The following is a 19,745-nucleotide window of genomic DNA, read 5'->3' on the forward strand; positions in this document are numbered from 1 at the left end:
GATGCCCTCATCTGGTGTGTCTGAAGAAAGTAAAAAAGAAGAGCAGTTACATGGCTCTTAACCCTGAGCCATTTCTCCAGCCCACAAATGGATTTTTAAGGGGACACTTTAAAAATCTTCTCTCTCCTCATCTACCTGAGCACCACACCTCTAGCCCACTGGGCTCTGACTCCTGATCCTCCAACTCCCTAACATTTTGACTCATACAGCAGCACATACTGTCTGTCTCCATTCATTAACAGATCATCACTACATGGGCAATTTTAGATAAATGTGTTAATGTATGCGAATGCCTAGAATCTATGAGTACAATTACTACCGTGTGCTTAGCAGCAATTGAATCTGTGAGAATTCTTTTGTAGAATGAAGGCAAGCAAATTCATAAGGCTTCACTGCCAATCCATTGTATTGAATATAGGAATTTATTTCTTGCTACCACAGCTGTGAATGCAATAGAACAAGTGTCACAAAATTGTCTTGGTGTTAGCTGGAATGCTGCTGGCTGCAAATAACTGGGTTTCTGGTTGGCAGTAGCTTGTGAAAAGACATTTATAAACCTCACAAGAACTGGGAGGTTGTGGGACCAAGATTTTCAAAGTCAGCAGCTCAACATCTTGGAACTGGGGCACCATCTCTGCAGCTCACTGCATTTCCTCACAATGGCTACAGGGTCTACTCAGGTCTTCTCACACCACATTTAGTTAGGAAGAGCCAAACTGTTTTCTTTCTTGGTAATTCTTTCCCAGAATCTCCTCATAGGGCTATCTACCTCTAGCTGCAAGAGAGTCTGTGAAGAAGGAAATTCAACAAACAGGTCTGTATCTGGTAAGCATGAAAATGGCTTTTTACTGCATGCAACTATCTTCTGTACCTGACAATCATAGTCAGCTAAGAACCCAGGAAGAAACAAAACAAAACAGAACAAAACAACAACAACAACACAGGTCTATAAGTCAGGGGAAATACATCACAATAAACGGGGATCTCTTAAAGGGGTCTATGAAGTGTATGATTATAGTTGGAACCTCTGTAATAACCCTGATATATTCAGATGCAATGGTTCTGATTATCTGGTGAATATCAAGGCAGGGCAACTTTCACTATATACTGAATAATTACAATAAAATAAAACATGTTTCATTTAATTTTCATATACTGAATTCCAAGAAAAGAGTGTGTATGCTAGAAAGGATAATCCTATGATTTTCCAGTATAGTGTAACTATCCTGGAACTCACTATGTAGACCAGGCTGGCCTTGAACCTGAGATCCGCCTGCCTCTGCCTCCCAAGTGCAACTACTATAGTATGTGTTACCATTCTTGTCTTTAGAAAGAATAATTCTTTTTTTTTTTTTTTGGGGGGGGGCGATGGGGGGGAGGTTTGAGACAGGGTTTCTCTGTGTAACCCTGGCTGTCCTGGAACTCACTCTGTAGACCAGGCTGGACTTGAACTCAAAAATCTGCCTGCCTCTGCCTCCCAAGTGATGGGATTAAAGTCGTACCGCCCAGCTTAGAAAGAATAGTTCTTAACACAAGAGAACTAAATATAATAAGGCCCACTTCCCAAAGCAAAACAAAGTAACTACTCTTGGAACTGAAGCACTAACCTCGTGGGCCTCTAGGTGCAGCTCTTCTTTACACACTCCTCCCTGGTAAAGAATCAGTGACAGCCGGAGCCAACCGCAGCCTGAGTTCCAGGACAGCCAGTGGTGTCCTGGTTAACTAACAATTAGGGAAATAGAAACATTAGCAAAGAGACATTGCTGCACACATTCAAATTGGCTAGTAAGGCAGGATAAAAAGACAGGGAGAATTTGGAGACATGAAGAGACAGAAAAAAAATGAAAAACAAAAAAAATCCCTTGCTCTGGAATCTAACTGAAGACTTTGCTGGCAGCAGAGCAAGGACTCCAGCACAACCACTGTTGAAGGCCTTTCCCCTTCACAGCCACAAACCTGCCATTTTCTAAGAGTTCCACCAGAACCCTCCTTTATGTAGGAAGGGCCTACACTAAGCACCTTATGCAGTGGCTTCTGATTATGATACCATTTAGGGCAGAGCCACCTCACCAAGAGAGAGAAAATAAGCCGCTTAACTGTGGCGGTTTGAAAGAGAACACAGACATCTATCAGATATTTGAACCCCCAGTCCTCAGTTGGTAGCCATGGCTGGGGAAGTCTGGACTGTGTCTTTGTTGGAGGAGGTGTGTCGCTGGAGGCTGGCTATGGGAGTTTAAAGGATGGCTCCTCTTCCAGTTCAGCTTCCTGTTCCAGCTGTGGTGCCTGCATGCTGCCATGCCTCACCACCAGGATGGACTCTTACCCCTCGTGCTATAAACCTAAATACCCTAAGTTGCTTTGGCCACAGGATTATACACTCAGGAAACCTGAGATGCAACCATGAGTACATGTGGCTAATGCCAAGGCAGTTAGTTACCTGCTTGCTCTCCCATGTGGAGCTCACTTCCATACATGGTACACCCTACTTCGTGTGACTCTAAGCCCACACGTACTCTTGAGTGTGTCTTACTTCCCTCTGAGTCCTTCTCTCTTAAGCTTTCAATTTAAGCTTAAAGTAAAATATCTTCAATAAAATTTCTACTTCTGTTTCACTTTACATGGGTGTTGTGTATATCAGGAAATCAGTCTCCAAGTTTTTATAACAACAACAACAGCAACAAGACACACAAGTCCAAAACCACAGTTTCCCATTTATTTAAATGGCTCAGCAAATACATACACACATATATACATGTACATGTGTTATATATACATTCATAGAGATTAAGACACAAAGAAAACACAGAACATTAAAATTGAGAATCTAGCTAAAGAGTGTGGAAAAGTCCATTGTACCACCTGGCCACTTTTCTGTAGCTTTGGGTTTTTAAACACACGAACACAAATTTCAATAATCACATGAAGCTAAATTACACTGTTCACAAGTAAAAACACTGGCAATAAAGTGATAATTCAGGATGATGGAATTCTGGGAGGGACAAGCTTATAAGGGAGAACTTCACAGGAGTTTCTGATACTGCAAGTACCTCCACTCTAGTATGAATGTTGGATTTTCCTTTCTAGATAGTAACTATACAGTCTATGTATTTTTTCCAAGCATATATTTCCAAACTAGGAAAAGGTTAAAAAAATGAAATAAAGTATATAAAAATATTTTTTGAAGGAAAATCATTACACATGATTGTGTGTGTGTGTAAAAATACTGTTTTGCTTTCTATGATGTAAGGGGGCTTTTGCTAAAGAAGTCACATACCCACGGTCAGGCTATGGAAATGTACTGAGCTAGTCATCTTAGTTTTCCATGAGATGGTTCTGATACAATCACCAATTCTCAACACTGAATTATTTGACATTAGGTAATATGTTTTTATAAATGATTTCTGTAGGTTTTATACCATGCCATGGTATGCCCACACATAGTCTGTATATACAGCTTAAGTGTTATTGTGAAAACCTTTAAGATTCTGTTACTCAAATGTGATAAATAACGGACATTGCTCACGAGCCAGTTCTGCCTATTGGAACAGCCTTTTCTGACTCCCTCTGCAACTGACTGGGTGCTGTCAGGCCTGAGTGTCCCCATCCTCGACATCCAAGTCAGACTCATCAAAGTCCTCATCACTGTCTTCCTTCTGTTTGCAGCTTCTTCTATGGTTAGAACCTTCATTTTCAGTATTTTCTGAAGTTTCTGGTTCTTTATTAAACCTAAAGGAAGAAAAAGAAGAAAAGTCAACAATTATTACCCAGGCTCTTATTATCTAATGGTGGTAGTTAGAAAGCCTTTACTAGTCTGCTTCCTATCAGGAGCCTCCAGAAGGAACAGAAAACTCTTCTAAGAACTAGCTTAAACCTCAAGTCAGCAGATTCTGACTGTGGCCCTCGGGAGTTAGTAAGAGAAGCCCATTAGTGAGGACTGCTCTGAAGTCGGTGGTGAGTATGAAGCTCGAGGCCAGGGCTGACGTTCTTAAATACACGTCATCTTATACTATAATAGAAAAATTTGGAATTGTGATTCTTCTCCCGTTATGTAGAAAAGTGCTTGTATTAAACTGTTAGTGTTGTCTAAGAGAAAGCTCATGTATTAATTACTAGATACAAATTCCAGTGTAAAAGGCAATACTCACGGAATAACGATCTCTTCTTTCTTTCCACATTTTGCACAAACTTCAAGTTCACAAGCGCATGGTCTACACATTATGTGGTAAGAGTCCTTTACTGTCTTTTGTAAACATTTAACACTGAAAAGGAAGGGGAAATTAAATTCTGATTTTTACTACTTAAACTTTACTTGATGTTATAAGTCCTTTAAGCAATGCCATTTCAAAGGCCTCCAAAGTACTGTCATGTGGTACTGTACATATGGCACTGTACACGCACATGTGGCACTGTACATGCAGTACTGTGATGCGGTACTGTACATATGGCACTGCACACACATGTGGCACTGTACACACACATGTGGCACTGTACATGCAGTACTGTGATGCGGTACTGTACATATGGCATTGTTCAAACCGTCTCACAGCACTGGGCATGGCTCACTACTTCCTGGCACCTCTCTCTCTGACAGTCTTGTGTTTAAGTTTATAGGTTTATAGACCTTCTTCCTGTTCAGCTTTGATTCTTCCCCTCCCCCACCCCATAAAGAACCCAAGCTTCACCTCAATGTAAATCTCGGAAAAGAAGTCCTTAGTCTGCAGTGGGGGGGCAGTGGGGGGCTGTGACTTGGACTTCTCCCTAGTGCTGCTGTTACATGAATAACTCAAGGTTCAGTACTAGCAAAACACCTGGGGAAGGCACAGTGGCATGCACCTTTAATCCCAGCAAGGTCAAGGCACTGGCAGCTGGATCTCTGAGTTTAAGGCCAGCCTGGCCTATAAAGTCAGTTCCAGGACAGCCAGGGTTACACAGAGAAACCCTATTTCAACTCCTCACCTCTGAGAGAGAGGGGGGTGGGGGGTTGGGCAGAGAGGGGTTAAACAAAGACATCAAAAAAGAAGAGATAAAATTGTAGAATGAGCATATTAAAAGATGCTTGGCATTACTGGCTATCAGAGAAATCACACTGAGCACAGTAGAACAAAACAAAATGCAAAACAATAATATTTAGTGTTAATGATAATGCAGGACGCCTATACACTGTGGGCAAGAACACAAAGGTATGGCTAGTTTGGAAAGCAACTTGCAACCTGTGTGTGTGTGTGTGTGTGTGTGTGAGAGAGAGAGAGAGAGAGAGAGAGAGAGAGAAGGAGGGAGGGAGGGAGGGAGGGAGAGAGAGAGAGAAAGGTTGAGAGAAAGAGAGAGAGAGAGGGAGAGAGAGAGTTAGAAGAGAACACTGGTGTCCTGCTCTATTACTCTCTTCCTCCCCCTTTCTGACAAGGTCTCTCACTGAACCTGGAGCTAGGCTGGCAGCCAGTAAGCCTCAAGGATCCTCCTCCTGTGTCTACTCCCATAGAACTGGAGTTAAAGGAACCTGTGGGGCAAACAACCCTTGTCTTGTCTTCTCTAATGGGAATGCTAGGAGCTGAGGTGCTTGACTGGAGGGGAGAAAGTGAGTGTATAAAATGTCTGGATTACATAGGAAGGAGTCTCTGGGGAAAGGGCAGCCAGCTCCTGGGCTGGAAAGCTCAAGGTTGGGGGCAGGGTATGCCAGGTAGGGACTGAGGGATGCTGGGAGAACCTGGAGGCCAGGTCTGCTTTGACATATAAAATATGTACCTCAGTCCCTTGACCCAGGAAGGCAGTGTTTACACTTGCACATCAAGTGCTCCCGGCCACCGAGTCACCTGTCCAGCCCCTGCAGCCTACATATTCTCTACATATATATCCTTAACTTGCAACCCAATAATCTCACTATGACATCTTTATTCAAGAAAAATGAAAACTACATTCGTACAAAGCCCTATCTGAATATTAACAGTTTAACTTTAAAGTGGAAAATAAAGCACACCTGAGATGTTTTTAGCTGACCAGTGCATAAAATTTAGCTGCACCCCTTTCAGTGGGTACCTCCTCAGCAAGAGACCTGGGTCACACAACGTGGATTCCCTACATCTGGCATTCAGGTACAGGGAAGGAAAACAGATCAATGTTTGCCAACAGCTGACAAAGGGTAGGACAGGGGCTGAAGAGATGGCTCAGAGGTTAAGAGCACTGACTGCCCTTCCAAAGGTCCTGAGTTCAATTCCCAGGAACCATATGGTGGCTCACAACCATCTGTAATGAGATTTGATTCCCTCTTCTGGTGTCTGAAGACGGCTACAATGTACCCGTATACATAAAGTAAATACATCTTAAAAAAAAAAAAAAAAGGAGTAGGATTGACAAGAAATTCTTATTTTTTTCCTGACACTGACCTAACAACTTTGTAGGCTAAAACTTCAGCTGTACACTGCAAAGGGTAAATTTTATAGTACAGAAATTATAAAAAGGGCCTCAACCGTGGAAAATTAGATTGTAAGCAAAACTTAAGAAAATAAAACCTTTGACATAGTGCTAAATGAAAAGTTCCTAAAACTTCTGTGGTAAACTGTTTTAATATACTTGAATTATATTATTCTAATAGCTTTACTAAATTATTCTGTACTTACAGATCACATCATTAGGACCACAAGGCCTAAGTCCCAATCACTCCAATGGATCATGAGTTTCCATAATGCTTTCTTTCTTTCTTTCGTTCTTTCTGTCTTTCTTTCTTTCTTTCTTTCTTTCTTTCTTTCTTTCTTTCTTTCTTTCTTTCTAGAAGCTTTAAGTCATTTAATTTTCAACTTTAATTTCCTAAAATAGTTTAGGTCATCTGAAAATTCAGAAAATTAAAGCATGTTTTCTTCTTGATAAATAATTGTCTCATGCTAATGACCTCTAGAATCAACAGATCTTTAAGTGTTTACTAAGCTGCTAATGCAGGGTTAAAATTGTATTCCTGAGAGCTATCAGTGTTAAGATTTACATGTAAATCTTTAAAATGGCTCTACAGTTTACAGCCTGGAGCCATTACTCCAACAAAGGTGACTCTCTAGGAATCACACAGCAGCATAAGTTGTTAGAAGCAGATCCCTAGGCTCAGCCTCGCATTGTTTACATAACCAAAATCTCCCTGAGCCCCGTGAGCCCCATGAGTCTGCTGAATTCTTCAATGAATTCTTATGCCCACAAACACTTGAGAACTCTTGACATCCATCCTAATGAAAAGATCTCCGGTCCTAAGGTCCTAAATGGGGTTTCCCAGCCCTGGTGGAGGTTACAAGGACGAATTCTGAGAACAGAATGAAATCCGAACACTGCTGAAAGCAAGTATGATCTTTAAAAAGTGAAATCCCTCCAGAACACCAAGTTTTGTTAGGTAATATCCCTGAATGAAAATAGAAAGGGACTCAGTGAGAACAGCGTCTTCTCTTTCCACAGGTCAGGCACGTTGGTGGCAGCATGATGACAACGTTCTTTAGTCTCCATTTTCTGTCTCCCAAGAGGGGTTCGAGTGTGCCTTTTCTTTCAAAATCCGTAACCCAGGCGTAAGTGTAAGCAGTCAGTGAGTAAAGGAGAGGGGCTCCCAAGCTATCAGAGCTCTGCTTCTTTACAGAACAAAGCACTCAGTACAACACTGAGTTTTAAACCCAAAGGACCTTGATCCTAAACAGGAGAGTAGTTTACAGAGCACGGTGATAGGCATCCACTTCACGTTGTGTAAAACCCAGGAAGTACTTTTCAATTTTAAAACTAACTATCAATGTCTAATCACTTCTTAGTACTTTTCCTTATACCTCAAAGCACTTTGTGGTAAGAAATAATTTTAAATTCACCTAAATATTTTTTCCTTGAAAAAAATGCTATATTTATAATATTTTATTAAGGAAACGTCATGGGTTTTCCTTCCTTTTCACTCTTTCTCTGTTGACTCTGTCTGTCTCTCTCTCTCTGTGTGTCTGTGTGTGACAGAGAGAGAGAGAGAGAGAGAGAGAGAGAGAGAGAGAGAGAGAGAGAGAACTTAATCTATTTTGGTTATGTATATATTAAATTAATCAGTTGAATAGGAAAAGTGGCTAAACTAAACACAAATTGTCCTTATAAACCCTATTTACTGACAAAGGAATCAGTAATACACATCTTTAAACATAGACTAGTTTGCTCACAATGAAAAACAGACAAGGAAAAATAAGTGTGGCCTACCTAAGAGCTGAACCAGGGACAGACTGGGGAGTTTTCAATCTATCACAGTAAGCTCTAGAAAATAGTTTGAAAATAAACCAGTAGAAAGAAGACTGGAGAAGGAGGGCTGGAATGGAAGACTAGCGCAGCTCTGACAAGTCTTCATCACATCATCTCTGTAAGTCTAAAACTCTCCCCAATGGGCCCCATGCTGCTTACCCTGAGCATGAAAAGCCAGTGGCACTGGGATCTAGGACATCTGAATTACACTGTCCTCATGGCTACAAATTCAGTTAAACAAAAATCTCAGGACTTTTCCTTATCATTCTTTTAACAGTTGACAGGAACAAACTTCCCTCTGCTGCTTCGTAGTTCTGCTTAGTTTCCTGGTTACTATATTCTGACCACGGCCATAATTAGCTGCATGTGGTATTGGTACGTGGGATGACTGGCCACCTTGGTAAACAGTGACTGTCAGCACCTTACCCTTTGGTATGCCAATGAGAGAAACAATATTGGCAGATCCTCAAGATACTTCCTGCAGTGGCACTAAGCAACCTATGTTGTTTACAATAAGGAGAGTCTAAAACTGAACTATGGGATTAGCTCCTACTAGATTTTAAAATGCCTTTAAAGGAAACAGTTACTCCCTGCTCCTATTCCAAAAACCTCATGTAGTGGTTACAATTAACTTCCTGGGGTTATAATACACCCTAGACTTAACAGACAGGTAAAAGACTACCACCCTTCATTGCAGTAGTAGCCTGGACTAGGATAATTATTTATTATTGTCATTATTACTACCACTATTATTTTGAGCTGGGACTCTCTATTAGCCCTGGCTGTCCGGGAACTTACTATGTAAACCTGGCTGTCCAGGAACTTACTATGTAGACCAGGCTAGCCTCAGTCAGAGCAGCTCACTGGTGAAATTCTGGAAATGAGAGGCCCAAGCAGAGGCCAAGCAGAGGCCAAGCAGACGGCTTAGTGTTACATGCTTTCCAGGCATGGCCTTGTAATACTCATAAAAATTGCAATTGATGTTTACTTTGATGAAAGAATAAAAATTTTAAAAGTTGATCCAGTATTCTGAAGTCAAAAATAAGTCTACTTTTCTATTCATGATATATGTACATATTTGAGGTCAACAAAGTCTCCTCCTCCCCCTCCCCCTTCCTCCCCCCCCCCCCCCCCCCAGACAAGGGTTGTTTTGTGTAGCCTTCACTGTCTGGGAACTTGATTTATAGATAAGGCTGGACTTGAACTCAGAGATCTGAGTCTGAGTTCTGTCCCTTGAGTCTGGGATTAAAGGTGTGTGCCACCACCACCCTGCAGTGGTGGCTGCTGCTTCCTCTTCTTCCTCCTCATTTTCTATTCAGCTGATTATCGATCCTTCAAAAATTTTTTTTCTTTATTCACTTTTATTGTGTGAATGTTCTGCCTGCATGTATGTCTGTTCAACATGTGTATGCCTATGCAAGTCAGAAGAGAGCATCAGAGTCCTGGAACAGGTGGCAACCTGGGTCTTCTGTAAAAGCAGCCAATGCTCTTAACCTCTGAGCCATCTCCCCAACCGCCCATATATCATCACCTCCACAGATTTCCAAAGTTAAAGAAACATGGCAGCCCTTCTGTCATTCATGCACTGGGAAGGTTGAGGGGCAGAAATAAGGCTGAGGTGTCTAAAAGGCACCATGTCTTATCAAACAACAAAACACAGAACAAATGAACTTAGGAGAGCTGTAAGGGTGGGGTGTGGTAGGTGGGTGGGTAGCTCTACTCATCTCCCCTCTGTCTCAGGCCACTCTTCACAAGGTTTTCTGCAAACATCATCCATGCACTGCCCAGTCATGACTTAGGACCTTTCTGAACCTCTTTTCTTGATTTTACTGTCTGATTCCTCTGTGGTCTTGTCTTGAATGCCCAGGTCTCCCCCCTTTACTAATAATACCTCTTCTGCTTAGGAATTGCCTGTGGACCCATATCTCCAGAGAATAAATTCTAACAGGTTGTTTGTACCAGATAAATACGCCAATTCAAAAGTTAAAAAGACAGGTTTGTTTGGTAATGGGCTACCAGGCAAGTTAACCAGCTTCAGGGGACAAGACAGGAAGAATTCAAGGCTAGACTATGGCAGGGAAGTTTTTAAAGATTGTGGGTAAAGGAAAATGATGTATCTGCCACACACTAGGCTTGTGCCCAGGTGTGTGTGTGTGTGTGTGTGTGTGTGCGCGCGTGTGCGTGCACGTGTGCGTGTGTGTCTCTCCGGGGTAGATGATGACTTCAGATTAGGGAATTGGGACAGCTGTTAGGAATGCAGGACTGGACTTTTGGAGACTTTTCTTTTGGGGGGGTGCTGAGTGGATAGGGTTGGAGAGAGAGGGAGGAATGGAATTTGCTGGACCACATGAAGGAGGGGGACAAACCTGGGACTCCAACTGACAAGTTCCTTGTTAGCAAAGACTCTTCAGTGGCTTACACTGAAGATGCTATCTAAAATAATTGCGAATTGATCCACAATTCTAGTCTGGCATCTCTGAACTTTTTTTTCTCTTAGAAATTTAAGAGTTATGTCCAGGATAATATTTCTATTAGCCTAGACTTTTCCAAGAAATATTTGTTTGAAAATCCCACCCTAAGCCCACTTTCAGTAACCTAGCAACAGCAGACCATCATCAGTGGCCAAATGAGACTCCTTTCCACTTTCACAAGTCTCTTATTCTCCAATACGCATGTGCTATATACCCCATTATAAAAGTGCCTCCTCTTTGCTCCATCTCTCCCTTCCCACCTTCTAGCTCAGAGCCAGCCTCGGCATATGCCCCTTAATGAGTGGTATCTGTTGCATGGTGTGACTTTATGGGGTCTACTGCTTACACTGTAACAATATTTATTGTTCCTAATAAAACAATTATAGTAAATTGTCTTTTAAATCCAGCTTAGTTTCTGGGTTCTTATAGTTTAAAAAAATGTTCACATAAGACATGGTTTTCTAACAGGTGTCCTTTCATTCTATAATATGTTTGTTTTAGTTTATTTAAGATAAAGGGATCGTTCAAGACATGATAAATGACCATGTTAAACTTTAATGCTCTGATACTAAAATAGAGCCAGGAATGAGAAATTATGAGAAAAAAGTCTGGATCCTAATTCTGAATATGTTCTTTGCTAGACATATAGAGTCAGTCGCCTAGATTTTTTTAATGTCACCTCTTCAGGTTCATACCTTTAAAGGGTGGTGGGTATTTAAAATGCAATTGTGTAATTATGTGATAAAGGCTTCCTACCTTCCTTTTTTTTCCCCCCCCCTTTGAGACAGGGTCATACTTAGTCCAAGCTTGCCTCAAACTTACAACATAGCCAAGAGCAACAACCTTTAACTCCTAATTTACAACAAGCCTGAATTCTTGATTCTCCTGTCTTTACTTCCCAAGTACCTGGGTTACAAGTGAGTGTCACTAGCACCCACTCCTATGACAGTTTTGGAAGGATACTAAGTTTAAAGTAAGAATCTTAACTATCTACTTGCTTAAGAAAATGGGCAAATTCATCTAAACTTTAGCTCTATGATCTCTGTACTGAATAGTTTCTGAGAGGAGGAAACCTCAACTAAGAAAATAATCTCTATAAAATCAGGCTGTAGGCAAACCTGGAGGACATTTTAAAATTAATGATAGATAGGGAAGGACCTAGCCCAATGTAGGTGGTGCCATCCCTGAGCTGGTGGTTCTGAGTTCTATAAGAAAGCAGGCTGGAGCTGGGCAGTGGTGGCCCACGCCTTTAATGCCAGCACTTGGGAGGCAGAGGCAGGCAGATTTCTGAGTTTCAGGCCAGCCTGGTCTACAGAGAAAATTGTAGGACAGCCAAGGCTACACAGGGAAACCCTGCTCTAAATCCAAAACCAAATCAAATGAAGGAGCCTCTGCCAGACAGCATACCTTGACGGACAGTCAGCATTCATTAGCCTCTGCCACCACAAACTGACCTGGATTCTCAGATAAACTACACAGTGGCAATGCCTGCAATTATATACTGAAAAAGGCCACAAATGAAGAACTGTTAAATATCCTTTAAGGAGCTCGAGGGATGGCTCTGTGTGCTTAGTGCTTGAGTATTAGCTTCTGTTTCAGAGGACTTGAGCTTGGTTCCCAGCACACACGTGAAGCAGCTTACAATCACTTGTAACTCTAGTTCCAGAGACTCCAACACCTCTGGCCTCTGTAGAGACATGCTGACACACACACACACACACACACACACACACACACACACACACACCCCTACAGATAATTAAAAATCCCTTCAATGAAAGCTCAATTATTAAATACCCCTTTCTCATGCTGCATTTCAGAATGCTTCTTCCTCATAATTAAGTATGTGGTAAGTAATCAAAATGTCACTAGGCTAGTAGGGATGTGCTTAGAAACAGTTTCACTTTTTGTTAATGCATTTATTTTAGTGACATTAGGAACATCACTTAAGGTTCACATTGGAAAACGTAGTGAACTATAATTCAATACATAAACATGCCAATCTTTCTCTGAGTCAATACATTTCGTGAAATGTAGTGAATATATTGTTTTTTCACTTCGTCTAAGACCTTGATGTAAAAGTTGAAAATTACAGTTGAAACATGCTGAGACAGGAAGGGGTTTAACAATTACAAACAACATTTGAAATATAAATAAAATATCCTCATCCAAAAAACAATTACAAACCAGACAAACAACCCAAGTGCTACAATTAATTGGCAAAGATAAAAACAATGTATAGAAAGGGAACTATTAGGGCATAAGCAGATAAAGATTCAATTCTTACCATTTGAAAGGACTTTAGAGTTACATGGAGAGCAAGGGATAGTCTGTATTCATCAGTGTGCTCAACATTCATCCAGCTCTAAGAACGGAAGGGAAGCTGAGTGGTAGTGCTGTGCCTTTAAGCAGACAGAGGCAGAGAGATTTCTAGTTTGAGGCCAGCCTGGTCTACAGTGTGAGTTCCAGGATAGCCAGGGCTACACAGAGAAACCCTGTTTTGAAAAACAAAAGAAAACAACAACAAAAGGGAAAACACCAAGTGTGTCATGAAAGTGAGCTAGCTGCACTCTAGTTACAATGTCAGATAGACTGGTATTGCAATAGTGTCTGTTCAGCCAACACATATAATTAGTGAATGCCAATGGGCTGGTACTGAATGTAGTATCAGAGCTAGACTAGCAAGGTGCTGGCACTAATTACCGTGTTCTCTGAAAACCAATGACTTGTTACCTCTCTGAAAAATGTGGGCAGTAGTACTCTTTCCTGTTTGTCTTCTTTTGTGGTTTTGGATCAGGCTGTTTCTGAACTCCTAGGCTCAAGGTACCCTCCCACATCAGCCTCCCAGTTAATTGGGAAGACAGGCTCACATCACCACATTCAGAACCAGGTATTATTTAAGAAATTCAGAATTACAGAATTTCTGTATGAACTCAATTTCCCTGAAAAAGACACCTACACTGAAGACTCTACAGACCAGACGGGTGACTCATTAGAACTTCTAGGGTTGTGGAGAGTTGGAGGTTTAACAGACAGCAAAAGTTATCTGAAGATACTAGTCAGCAGCCATTACTACCCACCTATGTGTGAACTAACGTCCTCTGATTGTCAGGTAAAACCTCTGGGATGTATTAACTTGAGAAACCACTAGTTTCCACCACCCCAGGGCTAGAGATGTACTCAGCTAGCAAGAGACCTACAGAAGGGACCTCTGCCCTTCAAGGAAGCTGCCTCCCCTCAGTCCTCACCAGTTTATTTATCTGCTTTAAGTGTCTTGGTTTCTTTCTTTTGTTCTGTGACCATAAAGTTACTGTAAATACTTCCATGGGGGAACATGCCATTCAGGGAAATCTGAGTCTATGTCCCATGGTCACAGCCACTCACATTTAGCTGAAAATACAAAACAAAACAAAAACCTATCTCTTATTCCCATTGGAGTAAGAGCTATCTATGTTCTGCATTGATGCCCTTTTCAAAACCAGATGGCTGGATGAAGCTGTGGGAGAAAGATCATGTATTTAACGGCAGTCTGGGGTATATCAGGAGTTCCAAGCTAGCTTGGGCTACATAGCAAGATCCTATTTCAGGAAAACAAAAACTAATTCACAATTCAGAATAAACAAAGGGATTAGTCTTTAAAGATTACAGTTAAGCTTCTGCTTACCAGATCACAAAGGAAGAGCCTCTAGAGTGTCACCTACCTCTGTGATCCTAAAACCTGGGATGGGGGTGGGGAGATATGAGGGGCTCACAGCAGGCCTAGGGATGGTACAGGTCCCATGAATAGGGAGGGACACAGCATATGGTGGCATGAGGTTCTTAGCAGCAGCTCATGCCCTCTCTCAATGTCTTCCAAACATTGAAAGGTCCGGGACTCCCCAAAAAGGGGTCCACTTAAGTCTCAGGATAACACGCACCCAAAGGACACACGAGAGACCGTCTTGCTGTAAAATACATGAGGTGGTTTATTATATCAGAGCTCTGGGCCAGCCCATATCCCCATATCTCACATAGGGGATAGAGGGACTGACCTCGTGGCTCAGGGGCATAGCGCTTATATATGGGCAGGGTAGGGAAAAAGCGAACTTTCGCGCGGGTGCACAGGATTGGTTGTTTTACCTTTTTTGAACACTAGTAGGCCGTACCATGGGCCAGGGTGTAGTTCTTCCCTTGGCCAGTCAGTTTCTGGGATGTTCTTAACAGGCCTTTGTACTGTAACTCCCCCCTCCTCTGTAACTAATTAGATGGACCCAAACCTGCTGGCAGGTGCTTTTCTGCCCAAGGTCTAAGGCGAAAAATTTATACATATTTGATAAGATGGCCTTTATAATTTTTCACTCTACAACATGACCTGTTTTGGTTTCCCCTGCCTTCTAGATCCCCCTCCATCCCCTACTCCTACCTTCCACGCTACAGTAAACAGATCAAACAATCCAACTTTCCTTACTGGACCCCTTGAAACATTTAAGAGGATTAACCTTATTCTTTTTCCCTTCTCCTTATCTGTGGGCCGGCAGGATGAGTTGTTATTCACCATGTGTGTGCAGGAGCCCAAGAGCCACAAGAGGTTATCAGATCCCAACACATCCGAATTTCAGGCAGCATAGGCCATCAAATGGATGCTGGGAACAGAAGCCAGGTCCTTTACAAGTACAGTGAGGACTCTTATCCACAGAGCGATTTCTCTAGCTTCTTCTAATTTGTTAAATCACAGGTTTATTTATTTCTGGGCCAACAGAGATGTCTGGGAACAGGTGAGATGAGGAGCAACAGTAACTTTAAAAGGAATAGTAAAATTTATTTAATGGAATTAAGTATGAAAAATCTTGTAAAATAATTGGTCTAAAGGGTGTCAAGTAATTTTGACACCTTTTAAACTTACATTAATGGTTAAAAAATTTTGCCCTTTTCTCAAGCAGGGCAAGAAGGCCAGAAATGAAATGAATTCTGTTTTTTTTTTTTTTTTTTAAATGTCTTAGGTCAGAGGGATTATACGTTTAACTCAAGACAAAGTAAAGCACAGGGAATTTATATTCAAATGCTAATTCAACTAATCCCACAGCCCTACTTTCCTGTTCTCTCACAGTACAGCATTAATCATTTCAAAGGTCTTTTCCTTCCACTCAACAAAAGCTTGGTGCTTCACTGAATCTTACAAATGTCTTACACTCTTGTTTACTGAAGAAGTCTGAAATTGTGAACCACTTCTCCTTTAACATACTCTGTTTAGAACCACCCTGTGTCTTCTTTTTAAGTATATGTATTTATGGAAAGACAAGTAGGTTTTACTTTTAGGTTCTCAAATGCCTTTGTTCAGGTAACCAAGCAACATTCTTTAAAAATCAAAAAAGTATAAAATTAATTATAGAACACCTGTGTACACGCTCATGGGTGTCACAGCATGTGGAGGCCTAAGCTGTCCTGCCACCCACCAAGCAATCTTTTCTGCCATCAGGTTAGACATTTAGTAAGGTAAATACCCACATTTATACTCTAAGCTACTTCTCTTTACATCTGTTAAACAAGACCATCAGCAATAATGAATTAGCCCATGCTGGTACAGAATGACAACCAGTCATAGACTGGGGCCTGGGTGGAGTGATCTGCTGCAGAAGTCCACCTGATGGTAGCTCTTACTAAGGAGGAGTGTTGTGGTGGTTCTCTGTCTCCCAAGGGATACAGGGAAGGGCTGTTGACATTGCTGTGACCTGGGGAGGAAGGAGATTACTGGCAGATAATAAATAGGAAGCGGCCAGGGATGTTGTGACGCATCTTTAGTACACGGGATAGGCTGGCTCAAAAGAAATATTTGCCTAATATGTCCAGTGTCTGGGTCAAGTCAAGAAATACTATTCTATTCATGGTTTTATCTAAGTATTTTGTTTTCCTTTTCAGTGCAGTATTCAATCAATTACTTAAGATAAAGATACTTCACTGTGATGTAGTTTGTGTTAGATGATTTTGTCCTATTTAGGCTATGGTGTGGAGCATTTTAACGTACATAAAGGTAAAATATGACATAAGGATACACTCAGCACATTTTCAAACTGAGGTATTTTTATTTAAGATGGGTCAATTAGGATGTAACCTGTTTTAAGTTGACATACATCTGTATAACTGAAATATAAATCTGAACAAAGGATTTTTATAGGTGATTAGCTTGAAGTGTTTAACTCTCCAAATTAAGTTTTACCATCAGCATCATCAACAGATTAAAATTCCTTACAATGTATTTTAATACACAGTAAAACAAAGCAAATGCAGGTGAAGTATATTCCTATAAAACTACAGTCAGACTGGACTTTGAAATCCCAAAATGCCTAGTGTGCTACATGTTCAGGCTAATCAGAAACTCCTGGTGTGCGAGACTTGACAGTAACGGCAAGTAACATTTTTAGATTATAAGAATTTAAAACATTTTAACCAAAATGGTACCTTGGATTAGTGACTATCTTAAGCTTCCAGAGTCTGAGCTACAGAAGGTGTATGAAGGCCCTGACATAAGAGAAATCCTGTCGACCTGAAAGACAGACAGGTAGGAGGGACGGAAACGCACAAGCCATGCTAAGCTGCAGGGTCCCTCCCACCTCTGCTCCCTCACTCTAGATTTGCTCCTCCACGGTGTCCGTCCTACAGCTCAGCACACGTGCTGTGAAACACTACAGTTTAGTCCTCTTTTTATCTTTCCTCTTCCCCCTTACTTTCTTGGTTTCCTGAGAGTGGACTGAACTATGTATATAAACTGGCCTAGAACTCCCTCTATATCTTAGGTTGGCCTTGAACTTGTGATCCTCCTGTCTTAGCTTCCTAAGTGCAGGGTTAACAGGTGTAGGTCTAGCTATTTCTTCAGGTCTTCCTTTTCTTACGAAGGCTCCCATGCTATATAAAATGTGTGTTAATTACACTTGCCGGCTCTGGTCTTGTTCTGTTTTAGATACAGAATCTCAGCTAAGACTCAAAAGAGGAGATGAAAAAGGCATTTCTTCGGCTCTTGTCCTGGAGCTCTGCTTTGACTACTACTGCTCTATTTCTCAGGCTCTTGTCAGCTTTGCTTTGCATTCACTTGAACATCCTTATCACCTTATTAAGGTGATTTCCCTTAATGACTGATCTGTACCCTGTATTTTATAACTTACACAATACTGTATTTATATAATACCTCATTCCCTTCATTCTGAAGTTATGGCATGACTTTCAGTGTGATGGCCTTGAGTTTTATTTAGTCCTCATCTCCCTTGATATAACAGTTGATCATACGAGACCCATGAACCCCCACCCCCCTTCTTCCTGAGCACTAGTAAAATCTGCTAGTGATCTTTCACAGTTGCATATTTGTATCAAAGATAAGCAAGCACACAGGATACAGCACAAACTACCAGGATCAGAATACAAGTAATGGACATAGAAGAAATATAGTTACATGACTTCATTTGCTACAATGTAAAAGTCTGCTAAAAAGCAACATTCTATAATGTTTGTTTTGTATACTTCAAACTGCTCTGGGAAACAAGCTACCAGGGGAACGTGGGCGGCAGCAGTGAACAGAGAACAGAGGTGAAACCTTACACACCTTACAGGAAGAATGCCTTGTAAAAAATGCTCTGAAACCACACATCTTGTGTTCAGCTTACTAACTAAAAGTACATGATTTATTGCCCAGCTAGTTTTTAATTACTATCTAAAAACCAGTTATTTATTCATAGAAATCTAAACTTGTGTGCTCTAAACACCCTTGTAAACAGACCCTTGTAACAGCATAACTTCCTACTACCAATTTAGGTGACTTAGCATAAGAATCAACAGACTTGTTTATTAGTGAGGGTTTGCTGGTTTTCTCCTTATGGGGATTGAATTCAGGGATCAGCACACTAAGCACACACGACCACTGTGCTACACCGTTAGCTGAAAGGATTTTCTTTTTTTCTTTTTTCTTTTCTTTTTTTTTTTTTTAAGGAAAGTTGCTAGAGAACAGGAAAAGTACTGAAAATATAATCAAGACATGGGCACCACTATCTAAAAGGAGACTCAGCAACACCAGCAAGAAAAACGACAATACTAAGAAAGTAATACGGTGAAGAAAATCAAGGAGTTTAATCTACTGTTGACCTTTTCCCAGGCCTTTTAAGCAATGTCAAGAAACACCTAAGTATGCAAAAAAAAAAAAAAAAAAAAAAAAAAAAAAATAATAATAATAATAATAAAAAATAAAAAAATAGCCAAATTAAATCTCATTTTTCTTATCCTTTCTTTTTCTGAGATGGGATCTCTGTGTAGCTCTGACTATCTGGGAACTCACTATGAAGACCAAGTTGGCCTCAAAGTCACAGAGATCCACTTGCCTCAGCCAGCCTCCATAGTAAGTGCTGGAGTTAAGGGCATGTGCTATCATGTCCACTGATATTAAATAGTCTTAAATAAATAAAATGTGCTAAACCTTGAGCTTTAGATTTACAAAAAGTTTAAAATAGTTCCCACTGGGAATGAACACCAAATGCTATAATCTCTATAGTAGTATGATGGTTATTACAAAGTCTTAGAATTTCCTTACAATAAGAAAGGAGGTGTGTACAAGTAAGTTGGTGTGCTAGAAACTGTGTGACCTTGCCCCTCAGGAAGCCTCAAACCCAGGCTCCAGCAAGTGGGTGCACAGGAACCCCATGTTTGTCACTATACATCACTTGGAAAGCAGTTGGCCAAGTGCTATCTCAAGAACACAATTGAGAGAACTGCCACAAGGCAGAGAGACTAAATTAAACCTGGCATGGCTCTATTGTCAGAAATAGTCCTGTAGGGTTGTTGTGGACAGCAAGGAAGCCTGGCATAGGAACTGAAGAGCACAGGAAAAAGCATCCCTGCTCTCCTGAGCCCTGGACCAGATTTTATCAACTGGATACCTCTAGAAATTGACGATCCTTTTCAGACTCAACCCCTGGAACAACCAATCTGTTGTATAGAACTCAACACACACACACACACACACACACACACACACACACACACACACACACCCCAAGATAAAATATAAGTCCCTTTGGTCATGATCAGTGA

The 19,745-nt window shown here is 41.1% G+C and overlaps 1 protein-coding gene across 2 annotated transcripts in view; it reads right to left on the reverse strand.

The window, feature by feature from the left end:
- Positions 1–2,691: 2,691 nt before the first annotated feature.
- C1H9orf85 (chromosome 1 C9orf85 homolog) overlaps positions 2,692–19,745 on the reverse strand; it is a 58,842-nt gene continuing 41,788 nt past the window's right edge. For both annotated transcript variants that reach the window (XM_034493703.2, XM_034493710.2), the window contains 2 exons: positions 4,146–4,259; positions 2,692–3,726 (listed from right to left, as the gene is read on the reverse strand). In XM_034493703.2, coding sequence (XP_034349594.1) covers positions 3,585–3,726; positions 4,146–4,259 — 256 coding nt within the window. In that variant the 3' untranslated portion in view covers positions 2,692–3,584. The remainder of the gene's footprint in view (positions 3,727–4,145; positions 4,260–19,745) is intronic.

The sequence above is a fragment of the Arvicanthis niloticus genome, chromosome 1 (assembly GCF_011762505.2).
Source record: "Arvicanthis niloticus isolate mArvNil1 chromosome 1, mArvNil1.pat.X, whole genome shotgun sequence".
Lineage (NCBI taxonomy): Eukaryota > Metazoa > Chordata > Mammalia > Rodentia > Muridae > Arvicanthis > Arvicanthis niloticus.